The sequence below is a fragment of the Loxodonta africana genome, chromosome 2, assembly GCF_030014295.1.
Source record: "Loxodonta africana isolate mLoxAfr1 chromosome 2, mLoxAfr1.hap2, whole genome shotgun sequence".
NCBI lineage: Eukaryota > Metazoa > Chordata > Mammalia > Proboscidea > Elephantidae > Loxodonta > Loxodonta africana.
In genome coordinates, this window is record NC_087343.1 from 92,528,210 (window position 1) to 92,549,300 (window position 21,091).

Here is a 21,091-nt window from a genome sequence, read left to right on the forward strand (position 1 = left end):
AGACTTAATGGTCTGACTGAGACTAGAGGAATCCTGGTGGTCATGGTCCCCAAACCTTCTGTTGGCCCAGGACAGGAACCATTCCCAAAGACAATTCATCAGACATGGGAGGGGCTGGACAATGGGTAGGAGAGAGATGCTGATGAAGATTGAGCTACTTGTATCAGGTGGACACTTGAGACTAAGTTGGCATCTCCTGTCTGGAGGGGAGATGGGAGGGTAGAGAGGGTTAGAAACTGGCAAAACCGTCATGAAAGGAGAGACTGGAAGGAGGGAGCGGGCTGACTCATTAGGGGAAGAGTAAGTGGGAGTATGGAGTAAGGTATATATAAGCTTATATGTGACAGACTGACTTGATTTGTAAACTTTCACTTAAAGCACAATAAAAAAACTATTTAAAAATAAAAAAAGAAAGGATTAAACCAAAAAAACCAAACCCCTTGACGACGAGTAGATTCGGACTCATAGCGACCATATAGAACAGGGTAAAATGGCCCCACAGAGTTTCCAAAGAGCACCTGGTGGACTGCAACTGCCAGCCTCTGGGCTAGCAGCCATAGCATTTAACCACCACGCCACCAGGGTTTCCAAGAAAGGGTTAGAAAGGAATTATAGGATTTGGGCTTATTCTTCATGATTTTGGAAAGGGTTTAAGGAAATAGGCCATTGCTCTCTAGTGGATGCTGTTAAAAAGCACGAGTAATGCTATGATTAGGTATCTTAATAAAAAATCTTAACTAAAAGAAGGAAATACTAGAGCAAGGCTAAGGCTGTAATTGCTAAAGAAGCAGAAATCATCTTATTGTTCGTAATAGTAGCATGTTTGGAGCCCTGGTGGCATAGTGGTTTTAAGAGCTACAAGGAGCTAAGGCTGCTAACCGAAAGGTCTGCAGTTCCAATCCACCAGCTGCAACTTGGATAACCGAAAGGTCTGCAGTTCCAATCCACCAGCTGCAACTTGGAAACCCTGTGGGGCAGCTCTACTCTATCCTGTAGGGTCGCTTTGAGTCAGAATCGACTCAAAGGCAATTTTTTTTGTGTGATGGGGGTAGTGTTTGGTCATTTTTTTTGTCTTGGACAGTGTTTGTTTTGTCTGTGTTTAGACATGATTATTGAGTGGCCTTGTTCTGTTCTTGACTCTTCGCAGTGACAGAATGGTCTTGTCTGATGTTGATGTGCTGTGCAATTGTTTATACTCCACATAAGAACACCAAGGCCTGGCCTAGGCTAACTCCAGATGTCAGGGGTTGCTTTTCTCTTCCACAATCTCAACCGTCCTTGAGCTTTCTCTCCCCCTGTCTCTCTTTCTGTTCTACTCAGTTCCCTAAACCTTCATAAATCCTCCCTTTGGCACTTCAACACGGTTTTCGCTCTGACATCCTTTGTGCTGCATGTTGTTTGGTTACGTGTGTTTACGCTTTGTCTCCTCGGATAAGACCATTTTATACAACTCTCAGTGCTTGCTGCAGTAATGCAAATCATACTCACCTAGCATTAAAGCATTATTCACTGAAAAAAGAAAAAGGAAAGCTTTATTTTCCTGTTCAATAAACTAGAACACACGGGGTGGAGTTGCTTCTCTAGATTCAGTAAAATCATTTCTGGAAACAGGACGAGGAATCCTTGACCGGAGCTTAAGAACAGAGCTCTGTTAAGAAACAACGTAAACGCTTGTCAGCCTGTGTCCCGACGCTGGACTACACTTCCCACAATCCTTCGGGGCTACAAAGGCGCTGCGATGTTCTGAACTACATTTCCCACAATCCACTGAGCACAGCACTTTGTCTCGGTTCCCGAAGCTACTGCCCCTTTTCCCATCTTCCCTTTCGGTCCTTGCACACCCAGGGACAAGGTCGCGAAAGCCGGAGTGGTGCCGCCGTTTCTTCCGCCCTCAATCTTTGCTTTTTTCGGAGAGCCTCCAACAGCGCCATGTTGGGGCAGAGCATCCGAAGGTTTACCACCTCTGTGGTCCGAAGGGGCCACTATGAGGAGGGCCCAGGGAAGGTTAGTGTGTTAGGAACCCGGCTTGGTTGGGGGAGGGGGCACTTGCCTGCCACTCGCTGAATCCCAAGGCCGCCTATGGGTTTTAAAAAGGGAGATGGCAAGCGGGGAACTCTGGTTGAGATGCAGACTAGTAGTCCAGTTACCCAAAGACTAGGGAGAAAAGTGAGGACCCCGGCAGCCCACCATACTTGCTGAAAGGAATGAGCAGGTAGAGCCGAAGGCCTTACCTCCCATATCCATTAAGAAGGTCAGAAGGACCCGGGAGACCCGGCTTGCAGGTATTGCGGCCTAATGTCGAGGTGTGGAGGTCATCAGTCCGGGAGTGAAGGTCACTGGGAACTGATGAGAAAATGAGGGCCTGTCGTTGTGGATCCGGCCTTTTCTAACCAGTAGATTCGAAGTACTAATCTTCCTCAGTTCGGGTTTGGATTTAGCCCCTCGTACAGTTAACTTAAATCCGGTGATCAGCAGTAACTACCTTCAAGAGTTCTGTGAGGCCTGTTAGTGAAGGGCAGAGACAGGGTAAGGACTGAAACTTTCCTTGGCAGTGCATTTGTCACTACAGTGTGTCGTCTTTACTAGATGGGAAGTTTCCAACGGTAGTAAAGTAAAACAATGCATTTTGTTTTTAAAATGAGTACTTGGGATATTTTTTGTTTTGGTTTTCTAAAATAGAAGAGCAGACTTTATTTCTCACAATGTTACACCTAGTCCTCGAGATTGACTTTTTTTAAAGTGAGTTTTTTTATATATATATACTTTATAGCACTGTGTGTCATGAAGGTCATAGGATCTGAAAGACAATAACGTTAAAAAGGGCCTCTGGTATATGGCATATATAACTGGCTTCTGTAATAAAACGTTTTTCTAGCATCTAGTGTGCTTAATTTTTTTATACATAAAATAGTCCTGTGACTTGAAGTTCTATTTTTGTTGCTTTTACTCTTTTCCATCAGAATTTGCCATTTTCAGTGGAAAACAAGTGGTGGTTACTTGTTAAGATGACTTTATTCTTGGGATCTGGATTTGCTGTACCTTTCCTTATAGTGAGACACCAACTACTTAAGAAATAAGGATGTTTAAGTTCATCCACGAAACAGGTAATTAACGGGTTTCTAATCATTCTAAAACAGTGTTTTCCCTTTGATTCCTTTTCAGAGTAATAACTCCATAAATATATTGTTGTGTGGGGATGGGTCCTGAAATTGTTTAAGTGTGGCATTGGTGGAGATAGGTTGTTCATCCTAGAAACAAATTATTTCTTGGCCTGCTTCGTAATAAAAAACCAAACCCGTTGCCATCGAGTCTATTCCAACTCATAGTGACCCCACAGGACACAGCAGAACCCCCTCATAGAGTTTCCAAGGAGCGCCTGACGGATTTGAACAGCTGACCTTTCAGTAAGCAGCTGTAGCGCTTAACTGCTACGCCACCAGGGTTTACTGATTTCTTTCTGTTTGTGAGGTGGATGATACTAGCCCTCTCTGAAACACAAAGATGTAAGTTGCTCAGGATCCCATAGCTAGTGATCGGTAGGATTCTAGTAGGCCGATCTATGTTAGTCTGTCTTAAGCGCTCAATTCCTTTTGTAAAGTAGTCATTATGCTTCTTTCCATTTTTTAAAACCCAGGATTACAATGAAGAATTAAGTTGTGAAAACCACCAGGAAATAAATGCTTCTTAAAAAAAGCAAGCCCATTGCCATTGAGTCGATTTCGACTCATATGAAATGCTTCTAGTGCTCCTGAATTTGTATTAGTCCCAGATGCTGATGCAAATGTAAATCTGTACCTAATAACTTGACTATCTTGGCAAAAATCAAATTTTTAAAGATACCTTTCTGATTAAGGCAAGGGTTCTAAAATGAGAGTGTTTTTGCACCCCAGTGGACATTTGGCAACAAGAGGGTTGCTACTGGCATCTAGTGAGTAGAGGCCAGGGATGCTACTAAATAATCTACAGTGCACAGGATAGCCCCCCTGAAGACAAAGAATTACCTGGTCCAAAATACCAATATTGCTGAGGTTGCTTTCGAATCAGCTCCAACTCATGGTCATCCCATGTGTATCAGAGTAGAGCCATGCTTCGAAGGCTTTTCAATGGCTGATTTTTTGTGGGGGGGAATAGATCTCTGGGCCTTCCTTTCAAGGCACCTCTGGGTGGAGATTGCTCTGGGTCATTCACATCCATCCCTTCATGGAACAAGATAGCTGCCTAAGCCAGTCTTCAACATACCAGCTTTCATTTCGCAGCCAAGTGCATTAACCATTAATACCACTTAGGGACTCCACACCCTGTATTAAGGTTATATATGTTAGTGTCTCATCAAAGGAATCTTACATGCTGGGAGGTTATCGCATTCCATGTGCCAGAAATAAAAGATTTAATTATGATAAGTTTCTCCTCCAAGAATTACTATAGGAAGTCCTAGAAAATGATTGGAATAAATTCCAAAATATACATTGGGAAAGACTTTGTTGTAGTGTAGTAAGGAAATGATTTATCCAAAGGCATTAATAGGAAAAGATTTTGGTGCACATGATGAAGCAAATCAGTATGAATGAAGTCATGATACTGTAAACGCTTTCTGATGTACCACATAAACTGATGGCCAAACTTCATCAGACTGACTTCTATGAAATAAGTGGGATTTTTATTGAATTTCAATAAGGAGAACTTTTGCTTTTTTTTTCCTCCCCCTCAGGTAAGAAGAGGAGCATTCTAAGAAGTCCAACTTCTGAAAAATGGATCAAACTTTATTGAAGTTATAGAGCATACTGGTTATGTTTGTAAATAAACAGTACATGAGTGCTAATGCCTCTTACTCTGTGAAATACAGTGTGCTAATTGAGCATGTATTTAATTTTTATTTTGATATTATTCCTGTATTGGTTTCTTGATCAAAATACGTATGTCATTTAGTTGTTTCCTGGGTCAGGACCTTGTTGATAACTTATGGTATAAAGGAGAAGTACAGACTTGGCTTTGGGTGTCCATAATCTTTGGTGAGATGCCCCCTGCATTATGTGCCATTGTTTTGTGATCGTGCAGTGATGGATCAGGTGTAGTTTTTCTGTGGAACATTTAAGGTTTTCTGCCTTTGGAAAAAGTAGAAGCAAAAGTGTTAAGGGTTCAACTGATTTTCAGTTCTGAGTTCAAATCTTTCCTGTGTCATTAAGTTGCAAATTTAACTGTCTCAGTGCTCTTGGATGAGATGAGGATAAAACCAAAAAAAAAATAGTACCTATATAAATCATTAAGCTCTTGACTAATAGGTTGGTGGTTTGAATACACCCAGAAGCACCTTGGAAGATAAGCCTGGCAATCTGTGTCCAAAAGGTTATCAAGCCCTTGAAAATCCTATGGAGCAGTTCTGGACACATGGAGTTTTCATAAGTTGGAATTGAATATAGCAACTGGTTTGGTTTTTTGGTTTATCTACCTTATAGGATTTTGAGATTCAGTAACTATAAAAGCATTTAATTTCAGTTTAATAATTTTTAAGCATTTTTTCAGCTTTAAAACGCATCAAGAATCAGAGAACTTACTGTGCAGCAGAGCTAGCTAAATCATTTTCTGATTTGTGAAGTTTGTCTTCCGAGGAAAGTACACTAAGGAGAGGGAAACCTCCCCTGCCTGTCCTGTACGAAGAGCAGGAGTTGCTTTCCTGTGAGAAGGCTTAAGCTGGCTGGTTCTGAATACACATATATTGTGAGTAGTACAGGCCACACAATGGTTTACTTTCACGTAGGCATGTGATTCCTTCCAGTGTAATTTTTTTTTCAAGAGAATCTGGACTTTTTAAGAATCTGGCTCAAGTTTTTAAAAACCAGTGCAGGAAAAGCTTAAAAAAATGTTAGTTTCTTTTATTTGTATATATGTAAATAATTTTTCCTACACTGGTTTTTAAATAATAGATCTAACTTTAGAGTACTTGTGAGGATTAAATATGAAAGTAAGTCTATATTTAGGCAAATTTCTCTGCATTTCTGGTGTAAATGCTTCATTCAGTTGAAATGTGAGATGGAGGGACTACAGTAGGCACTTTATAAATTACGTTGATTCTAATGCCATTCTGCAATAGTTAGAACGTGGAATGTCCAGTTACTTAGGGAGCTACGGTTCTAACCAGCACGTCCAAAAATGATGACAGTGATGGTGCTAAAATGCAGGTCTGATCATATAAGTTACCATCTTCAGAGTGAAACTCAGCTCCTTAGCATGGCCCTTTGTCACCTACAGTTTAGCCTCACCCTGGTCACACAGTTATAGGAATTTCATGTACTGCCTCCAATTTAAATCAGGTGTCACCTTAGTAAACATTCCTCTACTGATTCCTCCCCATTATCCCTGACACCACACGTAAGTCTTCAACACTCTGTGGATAGCTTTATAATTGTTTCAGCATGTACTATAATTATTGATTTAACTATTTCACATACCAGCTTGTGATCTTTCTGAGGCCAGAGAGGCTTTTCATGTATCCTGTACCTGTGGTTTAGTTAGTGATCAGTGAACATTTATTGATGGGTTATTGAAGATAAGAATGATAAAATTACCAAAAAGACCAAATTCTAGGCTTCTGTGTTTATACACCAAAATTGTTTCAGTGCTTTCTGAGTAAAAGTTTTTCCAACCAAAGGCACGTGCGTTGAAATAATTGTTAACACTCATTGAGATTAGGAGTTTGAGCCAGAATGTAAGTTAACTGTCAGTAACAGCACTAGTCACTGTAACATTTTTTTAAATTTATTTGTAGCAAAACTTTCTTGAAAGAAAGCATGCATTAGTTCACATTCTGACAATTGTTTCTCGCCTTGTTTCAGAACAGCATTTTGAGAAGCACCAGATTAAAGAATTAAGGGATTTAAAACGATTTGCATTTGGCTATGAACCTAAAAGTTGGTGGTTCAGACCTACCCAGTGGCACCATGGGAGAAAGCCCTGGTAATCTACTTCCGGAAAGGTTGTTAGGTGTCATTGAGTTGATTTGGACTTATAGCAGCCCCATGTGACAGAGTAGAACTGTCCTATAGGGTTTTCTAGGTTGTAATCTTCACAAGAGCAGATAGCCAGGCTTTTCTCCCAGAGAGATGCTGGGTGTACATAAACTGCCAAACTTTCAGTTAGCAGTCGAGTGCTTAATCTTTGCACCACCAGCTGCTTTCCATAAAGATTACAACCAAGAAAGCCTGGTGGAGGAGTTCTGTAACATGAAACACATGAGGTAGCCTCAATCAGATCGACTTGATAGCAGTGGCTTCTTATATAACAAAAGGTAGAACTCAACTGACCCCCATCTTCCTGGCCTGCCTTCATCTGCAAGTTTTTCCTAAGCTATTTAATTTATTGTCATAAGATGGCTCCTGCAGCTCCAGGCATCCCATACAGATTTAATATCCAACAACCAAAATTACTGTTTAAAATGAAAATTCTTAGGAGCCTATTAACAGACTATATCTCATCAGTATTGGTGAGAAGGGTCAGATACCCACTGCTAAATATAACACAAGGGGCATGACACCACAGTCAATGGATTTGATCAGTTAGGATTTCCTCCCAAGTCAATATGGGAAGAGTGGACACTGGAACAAATCAGGATGTTACCAGAAAGGGAGAAGTGGCTATCGGATAGGCAAAGGACAATGCCACCTACAATTGTATATACTAAGAAGGTAACTCAAATGTTAGCTTTTATTACAGACCGGAAGAAAGATGTCCATGTTCTAAATACATTAATGCAAAGAATAACTCGTGGATATATAAGTGATTTATAGTTGATTTTCGCAAAAATTCTTGAGTTCTTTTGAATATGGGTACGAGTGAGCTGGGACCCTTAGCTAACCTGGTATAGTAGTCACTAGAGTTTTTCACATATACACAAGTTCTACTTCTGTGCATTAAAACAAAACAAAACGTTGCCATCAAGTCGAACCTAACTCCTAGTGCCCCTATAGGATAGAGTAGAACTGCCCCATAGGGTTTCCAAGAAGCAGCTGGTGGATTTGAACTGTCAACTTTTTGGTTAGCAGCTGTAGCTCTTAACCACTGTGCTACCAAAAACCTTCCAAAAAAACCAAATCCATTGCCGTCCACTCAGGTCTCACAGTGACTCTAAAGGACAAGGTAGTACTGCCTCATAGGGTTTCCAAAGAGCAGCTGGTAGTTTCAAACTGCCATCCTTTTGGATAGGAGCCAAACGCTTAACCAGTGCACACCAGGGCTCCATTGTAGCAGTACTGAATTCTGTCACCTTTAACAAGTGAAATTAGAAGTGGTATGTGTTGTTTCTGGATAGAAGCTTTAAAAGGCAGTGGACAATTGAACCAGATTCCCTTCCTCCTGCTACATGGGTAGAACCCCATCACCCTGGGTCCCTGAGACTGGGAAGTGCGGTCCCTTGTCAAATGTATAGTTGTTGTTGCTAGGTGCCATCAAGTCAGTTCTGACTCAACAATGCCATTCGTGTACAACAGAAAGAAACACTGCCCAGTCCTGTATTATGCTCACAGTCATCGTTATGCTTGAACCACTGTTGGCGGCCACTGTGTCAGTCCCTCTCGTTGGTCTTCCTCTTTTTCGTTAACCCTGTACTTTACCAAGCATGATGTCTTCCAGGAACCGATCTCTCCTGACAACATGTCCAAAGTAGGTAAGACGCAGTCTCGCCATCCTTGCTCTAAAGGAGCATTCTGGTTGTACTTCTTCCAAGACAGATTTATTCTTTCGGCAGTCCATAGAATATTCAATATTCTTCACCAACACCACAATTCAAAGGCGTCAGTTCTTCCATCTTCCTTATACATTGTCCAGCTTTCACGTGCATATGAGGCAATTGAAAATACCATGTTTTGGGTTAGGTGCACCTTAGTCCTCAAAGTGACAACTTTGCTTTTCAACACTCTAAAGAGGTCTTTTGCTGCAGATTTGCCCAGTGCAATGTGTCTTTTGATTTCTTGACTGCTGCTTCCATGGGTGTTGATTGTGGATTCAAATAAGATGAAATCCTTGGCAAATTCAATATTTTCTCCAGTTATCATGATGTTGCTTATTGGTCCAGTTGTGAGGATTTTTGTTTTCTTTATGTTGAGATGTAATCCATACTGAAGGCCGTGGTCTTGGATTGTCATCAGTAAGTGCTTCAAGTCCTCTTCACTTTCAACAAGCAAGGTTGTGTCATCTGCATAATGCAGGTTGTTAATGAGTCTTCCACCAATCCTAATGCCTCATTCTTCATATAGTCTAGCTTCTCTGGTTATTTATTTGTTCAGCATACAGACTGAATAGGTATGGTGAGAGGATACAACCCTGACACACACATTTCCTGATTTTAAACTATGCAGTATCCCCTTGTTCTATCTGAACAACTGCCTCCTCATGAGCACAATTGAGTGTTCTGGAATTCCCTTTCTTTGCAGTGTATAGTCACAAAACACGTAGTAAAACACAGACAAACATCTTTCTGGTATTCTGTGCTTTCAGCCAAGGTCCATTTGACATCAGCAATCATTCCATGTCCTCTTCTGCATTCGCCCTGAATTTCTGGCAGCTCCTTATCGCTATACTGCTGCAACCACTTTTGAATGATCTTCAGCAAAATTTTACTTGCATGTGATGTTAATGATATTGTTCAATACAAAATGTATAGAGTGACAAATAAATTATCTTAACCCTTTGTGGTTTGAGAATTGTTACTGCTGCAAAACCTGGCCTCCCCTCTGAAATTCTTGGATACTCCATGTATCCTGGAATAGTGTCACTTAGCTTTTCTGTATCTCAGATGTTTTGATTGTAGAATTAAGTATATTAACTAGTATATGATCTTTTAAGGACTCCAATTTAAAATGAAGTAGATCTGCAATTACAAATGTGTACACAAGTGTAGTAAGGAAGGATCTCTTTCCAGCTCTTTGCATGCATGGACAGGACCCAGCATGATGGAAATAAATAGATTTGGACTTTTAAAGTACTTTTTCAGCTGCAGTTCTGAGTGCCTACTAGGCGTTCCCTTATCTCTTACATTGAGGGATCCCACTTACAGATTAGATTGGATACCTTTGTAAAAATTAGGAAACGGTCCTTCATCCAGGGACATGGTATCATGCCAAGGCATACGTGTCCCTTTGTCCTTTCTCTGACATACACTGGAAGACACTACAATTCTATGTACCATTCCAGATCTGAAGTTTTCAAGTTACTCCTACTGAAATCCACCACATCCTTAACAGTTTTCTCATCTCTGACAAATGACTATTATAACACTAATTTTTTCAGGGCTTAGGTAGTGTTATGGATTGAATTGTGTCCACTAAAAATATGTACTAAAAATCCTAACTCTTATACTTCTGGCAAGACTCGAGAAGAGCTGCAAACATTTTGGTGACAGAAATGATGCCAGAGATCACATGATAGAATTTTGCAAGATCAACGACCTCTTCATTGCAAATACCTTTTGTTAACAACGGAAACAGCAACTATACATGTGGACCTTGCCGGATGGAAAACAAAGAAATCAAATTGACTGCATCTGTGGAAAGAGACAATGGAAAAGCTCAGTATCATCAGTCAGAACAAGGCCAGGGGCCGACTGGAGAATTGAACACCAATTGCTCACGTGCAAGTTCCACTTGAAGCTGAAGAAACTGCATCGGGCCCATGACAGCCAAAGTATGACTTTGAGTATATCCCACCTGAATTTAGAGACCATCTGAAGAATAGATTTGACACATTAAACACTAATGACCAAAGACCAGACGAGTTGTGGAATGACACCAAGGACATCATACATGAAGAAAGCAAAAGGTCACTAAAAAAGACAAGGAAGAAAGAAAAGACCAAAATGGATGTCAGAAGAGACTCTGAAACTTGCTCTTGAATGTTGAGTAGCTAAAGCAAATGGAGGAAATGATGAAGTAAAATACTTGAACAGAAGATTTCAAAGGGCAGCTTAAGAAGACAAAGTAAAGTATTATAATGAAATGTGCAAAGACCTGGAGGTAGAAAACCAAAAGAGGAGGACACACTCAGCATTTCTCAAGCTGAAATAACTGAAGAAAAAATTCAAGACTCACATTGCAATATTTCAGGATTCTATGGGGAAAATATTAAACGATGCATGAAGCATCAAAAGAAGAAGGAAGGAATATACAGAGTCACTATACCAAAAAGAATTGGTTGATGTTTAACCATTTCAGGACATAGCATATGATCAAGAACCAATGGTACTGAAGGAAGAAGTCCAAGCTTCACTGAAGGCACCAGGCACCAGGCATTGACAGAATACTAATTGAGATATTTCAACAAGTGGATGCAACACTGGAAGCACTCATTCATCTATGCCAAGAAATTTGGAAGACAGCTACCTGGTCAACTGACTGGAAGAGTTTCATATCTGTGCCCATTCCAAAGAAAGGTGATCCAACAGAATGCAGAAATTATCTAACGATATCATTAATATCATATACAAGTAAAATTTTGCTGAAGATAATTTAAAAATGGTCGCAGCAGTACATGTACAGGGACCTGCCAAAAATTCAAGCTGGATTCATAAGAGGACATAGAATGAGGGATATCATTGCTGATGTTGATCCCTGGAGAAGGACATCATATTTGGTAAAGTGTCAGTGAAAAAGAAGAAGACCATCAACAAAATAGACTGACAAACTGGTTGTAACTGTGGGCTCAAACATAGCAACGATTGTGAGGATGGCACAGGACTGGGCAGTGTTTTGTTTTGTTGTACATAGGGTCTCCATGAGTCATAATCAGCTGGATGGAACCTACAAACATACTTGTGGATGTAATCCCATTTTGAATAGTTCTTTCTTTGTTATGTTAACGAGGTCATATCAGCCTAGGATATGTCTTAACCCAATCACTTTTGAAATGTAAGAACAGATTAGAAATGGAAGCAAGCAAGCACAGATAGAGGAAGATAGATGTAATCTTATATGAACCAAAGAACCAAGAAACAAGCTGAAAAGAGAGGACTCTTCCCCCAGAGCACAGAGAGAGAAAGATTTCCCCTAGAGCATGTACCCTGCATTTGGACGTCTAGTCTCTTAAACTGTGAGGAAATTCTGTTTTTTAAAGCCAACCACGTTTGGTATAACTGTTATAAAGATAGTTAAGTCTCTATATCTTTCAAATAAACTCTGTGTGTTTTTTCTTTTTTTCCAGGATTCCATAACTTAGTACCGTGCTTTGTAAATGTCAATCTTTCAATAAGTATTTTTTGGATAGATGGAGGTAAGAATGAATGAATGAACATGGGAGTAAATGTTGACTGAATACTATTTGGGTTTAATAACATTCCCAAGAATATGATGAGTCGATTCAGAAAGGTCTCTACATAATGCCTAGCTCCCTAAAGGGAATGGGAAATAACTATTAAACACTTTGTCATGGATTGAATTGCATTCCCCAAAAATATGTGTATCAACTTGGCTAGGCCACAATTCCTAGTATTGTGCCACTGTCCACCATTTTGTTATCTAATGTAATTTTCCTATGTGCTGTAAATCCTATCTCTATGATGTTGATAAAATGGAATTAGCGGCAGCTATAATTTTGTATGTTGATGAGGCAGGACTCAATCTACAAGATAGGATTGTGTCTTGAGCCAATCTCTTTTGAGATATTAAAGAGAGAAGCAAGCAGAGAGACATGGGAACCTCATACCACCAAGAAAGCAGTGCAAGGAGCAGAGCATGTCCTTTGGACCTGAAGTTCCTGCATGGAGAAGCACCTAGACCAAGGGAAGATTTATGACAAAGAACTTTTCTCCAAATATGACAGAGAGAGAAAGCCTTCCCTTAGAGCTGGTGCTCTGAGTTTGGACTTCTAGCCTCCAAGATTGTGAGAGAATAAATTTCTGTTTGTTGAACCCATCCATTTGTGGTATTTCTGTTATAGCAGCACTAGACAACTAAGACACACATATATTGATAAATTTACTGGACTTATATCTTAAGCTTAATTTCCTCAATTGTGCCCATTTCAAAGAAAGGTGATCCAGCAGAATGTGGAAATTATCAAACAATATCATTAATATCACACACAAGTAAAATTTTGCTGAAGATCATTCAAAAGCGGTTGCAATGGTACATTGACAGGGAACTGTCAGAAATTCAGACGAGATTCAGAAGTCGTTGTAGAAAGAGAAATATTGTTGATGCCAGATGGATTTTGGCTGAAAGCAGAGAATACCAGAAAGATGTTTCCCTATGTTTTACTGACTATGCAAAGCCATTCGACTGTGTGGATCATAATAAATTATGGATAACATTGCAAAGAAAGGGAATTCCAGAACACTTAATTGTGCTCATGAGGAACCTATACATAGACCAAGAGGCAGTTGTTTAAACAGAACAAGGTGATACTGCATGTTTTAAAATCAGGAAAGGTGTATGTCAAGTTGTATCCTTTCACTGTACTTATTCAATCTGTATTCTGAGCAAATAGTCTGAGAAGCTGGACTAAATGAAGAGGAATGCAACATCAGGATTAGAGGAAAGCTTATTAACAACCTGCAATATGCAGATGACACAACTTTCCTTGCTGAAAGTTAGGAGGACTTGAAGCACTTACTGATAAAGATGAAAGACTACAGCCTTCAGTATGGAAAATGCCTCAACATAAAGAAGAAGAAGAAAAAATCCTCAAAACTGGATCAATAAGCAACATCATGATAAACGGAAAAAATATTGAAATTGTCAAGGATTTCATACCTGGATCCACACTCAACGCCCATGGAAGCAGCAGCGAAGAAATCAAAAGACACATTGCATTGGGCAAATCTGCTGCAAAAGACCTCTTTGATTGGTTAAAAACAAACATGTCACTTTTAGGGCTAAGGTGCGCCTGACCCAAGCCATGGTGTCTTCAGTTGCCTCATATGCATGTGAAAGCTGGACAATGAATAAGGAAGACAGAAGAAAAGTTGATACCTTTGAATTGTGGTATTGGCAAAGAATACTGAATATATCGTGGACTGCCAGAAGAATGAATAAATCTGTCTTGGAAGAAGTACATCCAGAATGCTCCTTAGAAGTGAGGATGGCAAGACTGTTTCACATACTTTGAACATGTTTTCAGGAGGGATGAGTCTCTATAGAAGGACATTGTGATCCTTAAGGTTGTGTGTCAACTTGGCTAGGCCATGATTCCCACTATTGTGTGATCATTCACCATTTTGTCATTTGATGTGATTTTCCTATGTGTTGTAAATCCTTCATTTATGATGTTAACGACATGTTATCAGGAGGGATCCATCCCTGGAGAAGGATATTATGCGAAAAAGTTGAGGGTCAGCAAAAAAGAGGAAGACTCCCAATGAGATGGACTGACACAATTGCTGCAACGATGGGCTTAAACATAACAATTGTGAGGATGGCACAGAACTAGGTAGTGTTTCATTCTGTTGTACATAGGGTTCCTATGAGTTGAAACTGAGTAGATGGCACCTAACAACAACAATTTGTTCAATTTAATAATATCAACACAATTTTCAATATTTTATGTTCCAAGAGCTTTTTTTAAATGCAATTCTGTCCTATCTATAAAAATACTTACTGGAAAATATCTATTAATGCCCAGGCCTTATGTTAACTACCAAAATCAATCACAGAGTATATATTAAGGTGAACCATATGAAATTACTAATATTTCACATTTTTTACTTAAAAAATGGCAATTTCTTATGGTACAATGTTCATAGTTTCCCTTTTCAGCTATTGAGTTCCTCACGAAGTTCCTTCTCACCACGTATGTACCTGTTTTGGGAAGCCACGTATGTTCTCTCCAGTAGAAATTCACTGAGTGGGTTGTATACACACAGTTTAGCAACACTAATTCTGTGTAACCTGGGTATCATTATTTTACTTACCAATTATAACAAGATAATCTGAAATTCCCAAATACTGCCAAATTCCCAAATCTGTGTTTTTAAGAACATCGCTCTAAATTACAGTATGAAAAATACTCTCTGATAAGTAAAGACCCTGGCTTGCAATGTTATGGGATTTAGTATAAATTTCCTACTTTAGAAAGAGAATACTAAATACTTGCAAATTACTAGAAAAAAGGGACCCTCCTAAATCTCCTTACATATCCTCCAAGGAACATACTGATTGACAGAGAAAGCAAATTCACCCATAGCCCATGCCTTCAATGTTACTAGGAGATGGCTTTTAAGTTACTTGTAAGTAGGGAAATAAACGTTCAGATCAGCACACTCAGCCCCAGAGCCTACATCCAAGGGGAGAGTTAGGCAGAGACGGTCAGGCCATGGGCTAGGGGGATATGGATGTGAAGTATAGGTAGGGAGATAGGGGATGATAGACCACAGCTGAAATCACTTCCCTCATTCAGAGAGGGAAAACACCGAGAATCGACTGAGACGTTATAGATCAGAGAACTGGCTACTGGAAAATTGAAAGGAAAGGACTTGAAAATGAGCAGAACCCAAACAGCAATTTCAGAAAGTCACAAGTTCTCAATAGATGTGTCAGGGGGATGTACACTTGGAGGCTTGGTGGAAAATGAAAAAATGGAAATGAGGGACAAATTAAGGGTCCTTACTGGGTATAGAAAGAAACAGTAGGAAACTCTGGTGGTGTAGTGGTTAAGTGCTATGGCTACAAACCAAAGGGTCAGTAGTTCGAATCTGCCAAGTACTCCATGGAAACTCTATGGGGCAGTTCTACTCTGTCCTATAGGGTCGCTGTGAGTCAGAATTGACTCCACGGCACTGGGTATAGAAGGAAACGAGAATCACAAAATCAGAATACATGCCAAGCTCTTTCCCATCAAAACAAGTGCAACATTGATTTAAGAAACAGTATTTCACCATATCAAAAGAAGAAAGTGCCTTTGAACTAAGAAACCTAGTTGTTATTTTTAGGTGCCATTGAGTCAATTCCAACTCATACCAACCCCATGTGACAGAGTAAAACTGTCTCATAGCATTTCTTGGCTGTAATCTTTACAGAAACAGATGGCCAGGTCTTTCTCCCACAAAGTTGCTGGGTGGATTCAAACCACCAACCTTTCAGTTAGCAGCTGAACGCTTAACCCTTTTTGCCACTAGAGCTCCTTAAGAAATCTAGTAAGCCACCTCGAACTCTCACCGTGGTTGCATATAATTGTATTACTGGTATAGAAAAAAAAATAGCATGTGACTGACGACATTCATAAAATGGTACTATAAGTCAAAAACAAAAATTATAGATTCATAACATTTTTTGCTGGTGAAAATTTTTCCAATAAACACCAAGGCAGCAGAAGAAATTTATAACACAATCCAGTTTGAATTAAATATCCTTAAACAAACATTTGCAGATATTAATCACACACACAAAACTTTGAGTTAGAAATTCAAACTTAGGGGAGGAAAAAAAAAGCTTAGAAGAGAAAAAAAAAAAAACCTAGTACATTTTGAGAAATGACAAAAAGATTGGCAAAGCAAGATTAAAATCATGAAGTATCCTTGAGGGCAACTACTGCATATTTACATTTTCGTGTCTCCAGTACCTAACAGTGAATCAACAAATAGTAGACACTCGTGTTTGTTGAAGTGAATTAAATTAAAGAGCATTCCAACCATAGAGAAGAGTATGAATGCATTTGAAGATAGGAGAATAAGTAAGATAGGAAGTACAAAAAGGCCCTTGGTTTGACTGAGCACCCTAAAATGAGACTAGATAGGTATGTGTGTGGCAAAGAGGAAAGGTCATGGGGGGGTGCAGCAATGGGAAAATTGATGTCACAATTTAAGGTTTAGGATTGATGATAGGCTGCCACCCTTTTGGGCAACAAGAGCAATATTTGCAACAACATGACAGATGTCCTAGTAAGAAGAGAAACTCTGGGCTAGAAGAATAACTAGGAGGACGTAATCTGAGAATAGGGATAGGAGGGCTCCATTAGAGTTAACCAGGACATTAAAAGTGGAAGGGTAGACTATTCAGTATGCGATATGTAAGAATAAAACGCAGGAAAATAATGCTTCCCATTGCCCCTAGTTGTCTCAGGAATGTGCTTATTATATCTGTGCAGTTTTTTTTATTAGATTCTTTAGCAATTCTGTTATATTGTATACATGTGCAAAATGCAAAAAATTGAACTTCACATTGTGACTCAGAAAAAGAAATTAGGTAGGAATTCTTCAACAAGCCATCTATTGTGAAAAGTGTGTTTTGTCTTCTCTATCTCCACAGTTAATTTAATTCTAGTTTTAAAATCTAAATGCCTCTGCATTCTAAGACCTATGGTAAAGTCTTGTGATATCTTGAATACTTAGCACTTTCTCTGGCATTATAAAATAACTTTATAGTGCAGTTAATCAAATGACAGTAAGAGTCTGTACTCTATAGAGAGCTCATTTTAATATTTAATCAGAAGAATGTTGAACTCTAAAGTTGAAGGCAGCCCCATTTGCAGATGTACATAGATGCGCCAGTACTCCATCAAAGTAGTAAATGTCAGTCCAGAACTCTATGTACCCTGCCCAAGGAGTTCCTTGACAAAGGCATATATTCATTTCACACAATATCAATTTAACTCCCACTGTGTTTAAGGTCTGGAGCCTTGGTGCCTCAGTGTTTAAGAGCTTTGGCTGCTAACCTGAAAGGTTGGCAGTTGGAATCCACCAGCTGCTCCTTAGAAACCCTATGGGGCAGTTCTACTCCGTCCTGTAGGGTCACTATGAGTTGGAATTGACTTGACAGCAATGCTTTTTGTTTTTTCTGGAGGGGAGTCAGTTGCTTTGTTATCAAAAGCAACATCTGAAGTGCCTCATAAAACCTAAAAGTTATCAGTGGCAGGTTTGTTTTCTTGGCATGAGCAGCTCTGGATGTGCTAAAGTCTAAGGGTAAGGAAGCCATCTGATAAAGACCACATGCTGTTTACCAGCGCTGGGAGTCTTAATCGTTGGTCATGTAAATATGCAGGCATTGTTCAAAGTGATCACCCCTTTCCAAAGTGCAACCGTGACCCAATTGCTGACATCCTGGACTTGAATTTTCCACATGCTCCTGCTTGTTGCCTGTAATGTAAGCTCTCTGCAACCAGGGCTTTCCAATAGTACACAAAAGCATCTGACGTGACTGGCTGCGCCTTCTTCATGCTCCACCACAACTGTCTGCATCTCGCCTGGTGGCACAGTGTCGGCTCAGCTTCCAGCATCCATCTGTGAAATTTCTAGTGGCAGCGGGCGCAGTAGGATCAGTAGCATCCAGAGGTCCGCAATAACAGGAGTTTCCTTAGTGGACTGGTTTATTCACTTGATTCCAACTCAAAGCGAATCCACAGGACAAGCTGCCCCATAGAGTTTCCAAGGCTGTAATCTTTCTGGAAGTAGACTGCCACATGTTTCTCCCACAGAGAGCCTGGTAGGTCCAAACCGCCAACCCTCCAGTGAGCAGCCCAGCGCTCAAACACCGTGCCACCAGGGCTTCTTGCAATATAGTGTAGAGAAGTGAATCTCAAACTCGAGTGCACCAGAATCCCCTGGGAAGCTTATTACAACACAAATGGCTGGGCCCCACCCCCAGAGTTTCTGATTCAGTGGGTTTAGGGGAAGGGAGTGGTAATTAGCATTTTTATCAAGTTCCCAGGGGAAGCTGATGCCCCTTGTCCAGGGACCACATTTTGATAACCATTAGTAGCTAATAACTTGGTCTGTGGAGTCAGACAATCTAGGTAAGATTCAGCTCTACTCTCACTGGGGTCAATGATAGTAGCTTGGACATGTTGCAGGGATTGAGTGGGTATAATAAATGTAAAGCGTTTAGGACACTGTCTGGGCCATAGTAACTGCTTAGTGAATTAGCCGTTATCATTCATTCCTTCCCTGAACAATTATTTACTGAGTGCTTTGTTTAAGGAAACCCTGGTGACGCAATGGCTAAGAGCTATGGCGGCCAACCGAAAGGTCAGCAGTTCAAATCCACCAGGCGCTCCTTGGAAACTCTATGGGGCAGTTCTACTCCGTCCTACAGGGTCACTATGAGTTGGAATCAACTCGATGGCAATGGATTTTTGTTTATGTCCAAGTGCCTGGGTGATGGAAATGATTAACCTGCTTGGCTGTTAACCAAAAGGTTGGGGTTCAAGTCCACCCAAAGGCGCCTCGAAAGAAAGACTTGGTGATCTATTTCAGAAAAATCAACCACTGAAAGCCTTATGAGGCTCTACTCTGACACAAATGGGGTCACCATTAGTCAGAATTGACTCTGGGAACCGGTAGTAGTACTAGTAGTTTCCTTTCAGCCAGGCACTACTCTAGGTACCAGGAGTACAGTGGTGAATACATCAAAGCCCCTGCTCTGAATGAGTTTATAATCTGCTGGGGAGACACGTAATAGATAAAAAAAAAAGTAAGTCCTGCCAAAATACATGTTGTAAATCTTAACCTCTACGCCTGTGGTTATAATTCCATTTGGGAACGGGTTGTCTTTGTTATGTTAACGAGGCAGGATTAGTATAGGGTGTTTTTTTTTTTTTTTAAATAATTTTTATTGTGCCTAAGTGAAAGTTTACAAAGCAAGTCAGTCTCTCATACAAAAACTTATATACACCTTGCTCTCCCCATAATGAGACAGGCTGCTCCCCCCCTCCACTCTCTCTTTTCGTGTCCATTGCGCCAGCTTCTAACCCCTCTACCCTCTCATCTCCCATCCAGGCAGGAGATGCCAACATAGTCTCAAGTGTCCACCTCATCCAAGAAGCTCACTCCTTACCAGCATCCCTCTGCAACCCATTGTCCAGTCCAATCCATGTCTGAAGAGTTGGCTTCGGGAATGGTTCCTGTCCTGGGCCAATAGAAGGTCTGGGGGCCATGACCACCAGGGTCCTTCTAGTCTCAGTCAGACCATTAAGTCTGGTCTTTTTATGAGAACTTGGGGTCTGCATCCCACTGCGCTTCTGCTCCGTCAGGTGTTCTCTGTTGTGTTCCCTGTCAGGGCAGTCATCAGTTGTAGCCGGACACCATCTAGTTCTTCTGGTCTCAAGCTGATGTAGTCTCTGACTCATGGGGCCCTTTCTGTCTCTTGGGCTCATAATTATCTTGTGTCCTTAGTGTTCTTCATTCTCCTTTGATCCAGGTGGGTTGAGACTCACTGATGCATCTTAGATGGCTGCTTGCTAGCATTTAAGACCCCAGACTCCACTCTTCAAAGTGGGATGCATTTGGGTTTTTTTTTTTTTTTTATGTTTAAGGTATCATAGCAGTCTTTGGGAGAAAAACTAAGATGATATTCTCCTTCCCTCCAGAGTGCAGAAACCCAGGATAAAGATAGGTTCTTACAAAACATAAAGTGTGTACCAATCAGGAAAAGTGTTGGAAAAGGGGCTCAAAAAAAGGCTATGAGCGCACGGGGGACAAGAAAACCTAGTGTATCCAAGACAATTTTGTGGAGTTTGGGTCTTGAGGAATGAGCAGAATTTGAGCTCACAGACATGAGTGGGAGAAGATGAGTTATACAGATATAAAGCATATATTTACATGTATATACATATGCATGTATACATTTATGTATATAAAAAAAATTTTTTTTTATATAGACATACATATATAAATTACATAGATATATTTATTTATAGGAAGTTCCTTAAGCATTCCTCTTTCATGCTCAAGGTAAACATTTCATTTATTTTAGAAGTAGTTTAATGCCATGCAGATAGATGATATTATTTAGGTATATAAAGTAAATTTGAAAATCTGGAACACTAAGCCGCTAAGCTCTGGTTGTTATGACAACCTTTTTTTGTATAGTTTATAAGTAATGATGATAGACTCCAAAATAACATATTGGTAGAGGAAGTTTTCATTAAGACAAAACTTTGGACCTCAGTGCCCTGGAGTCAAATCAATCATCAATTCACAAATGGGAAAAACTTCACAAGCAACAAACTAAGTATGTTGAGAACTTTAAAAGGCTAAGATTCAGCTGTTAAATTGTAACCTATGAGAAATGAAAATAATTGTTAAAGAGGAATGGAAGCAAGAGTTGGTAGATTTAAAAATAATTTTCAGCCACATGTGTTAAAAAGTTTTCATTTAATTCTATGGTCATAGAAATAAATA

The 21,091-nt window shown here is 40.0% G+C and overlaps 1 protein-coding gene and 1 non-coding gene across 2 annotated transcripts; both read left to right on the forward strand.

The window, feature by feature from the left end:
- Nucleotides 1–1,811: 1,811 nt before the first annotated feature.
- LOC111749980 (cytochrome c oxidase subunit 7C, mitochondrial) lies at nt 1,812–4,986 on the forward strand. Its single transcript, XM_023545607.2, has 3 exons — nt 1,812–2,004; nt 2,961–3,104; nt 4,709–4,986. The coding sequence occupies exons 1-2, from the start codon at nt 1,930–1,932 to the stop codon at nt 3,075–3,077; spliced, it is 192 nt and encodes a 63-aa protein (XP_023401375.1). The 5' UTR covers nt 1,812–1,929; the 3' UTR covers nt 3,078–3,104; nt 4,709–4,986.
- Nucleotides 4,537–4,599, forward strand: LOC111750023 (small nucleolar RNA Z39). The gene has a single exon (XR_002785170.1). It is a non-coding gene; the product is annotated as a small nucleolar RNA Z39 (small nucleolar RNA).
- Nucleotides 4,987–21,091: the final 16,105 nt, after the last annotated feature.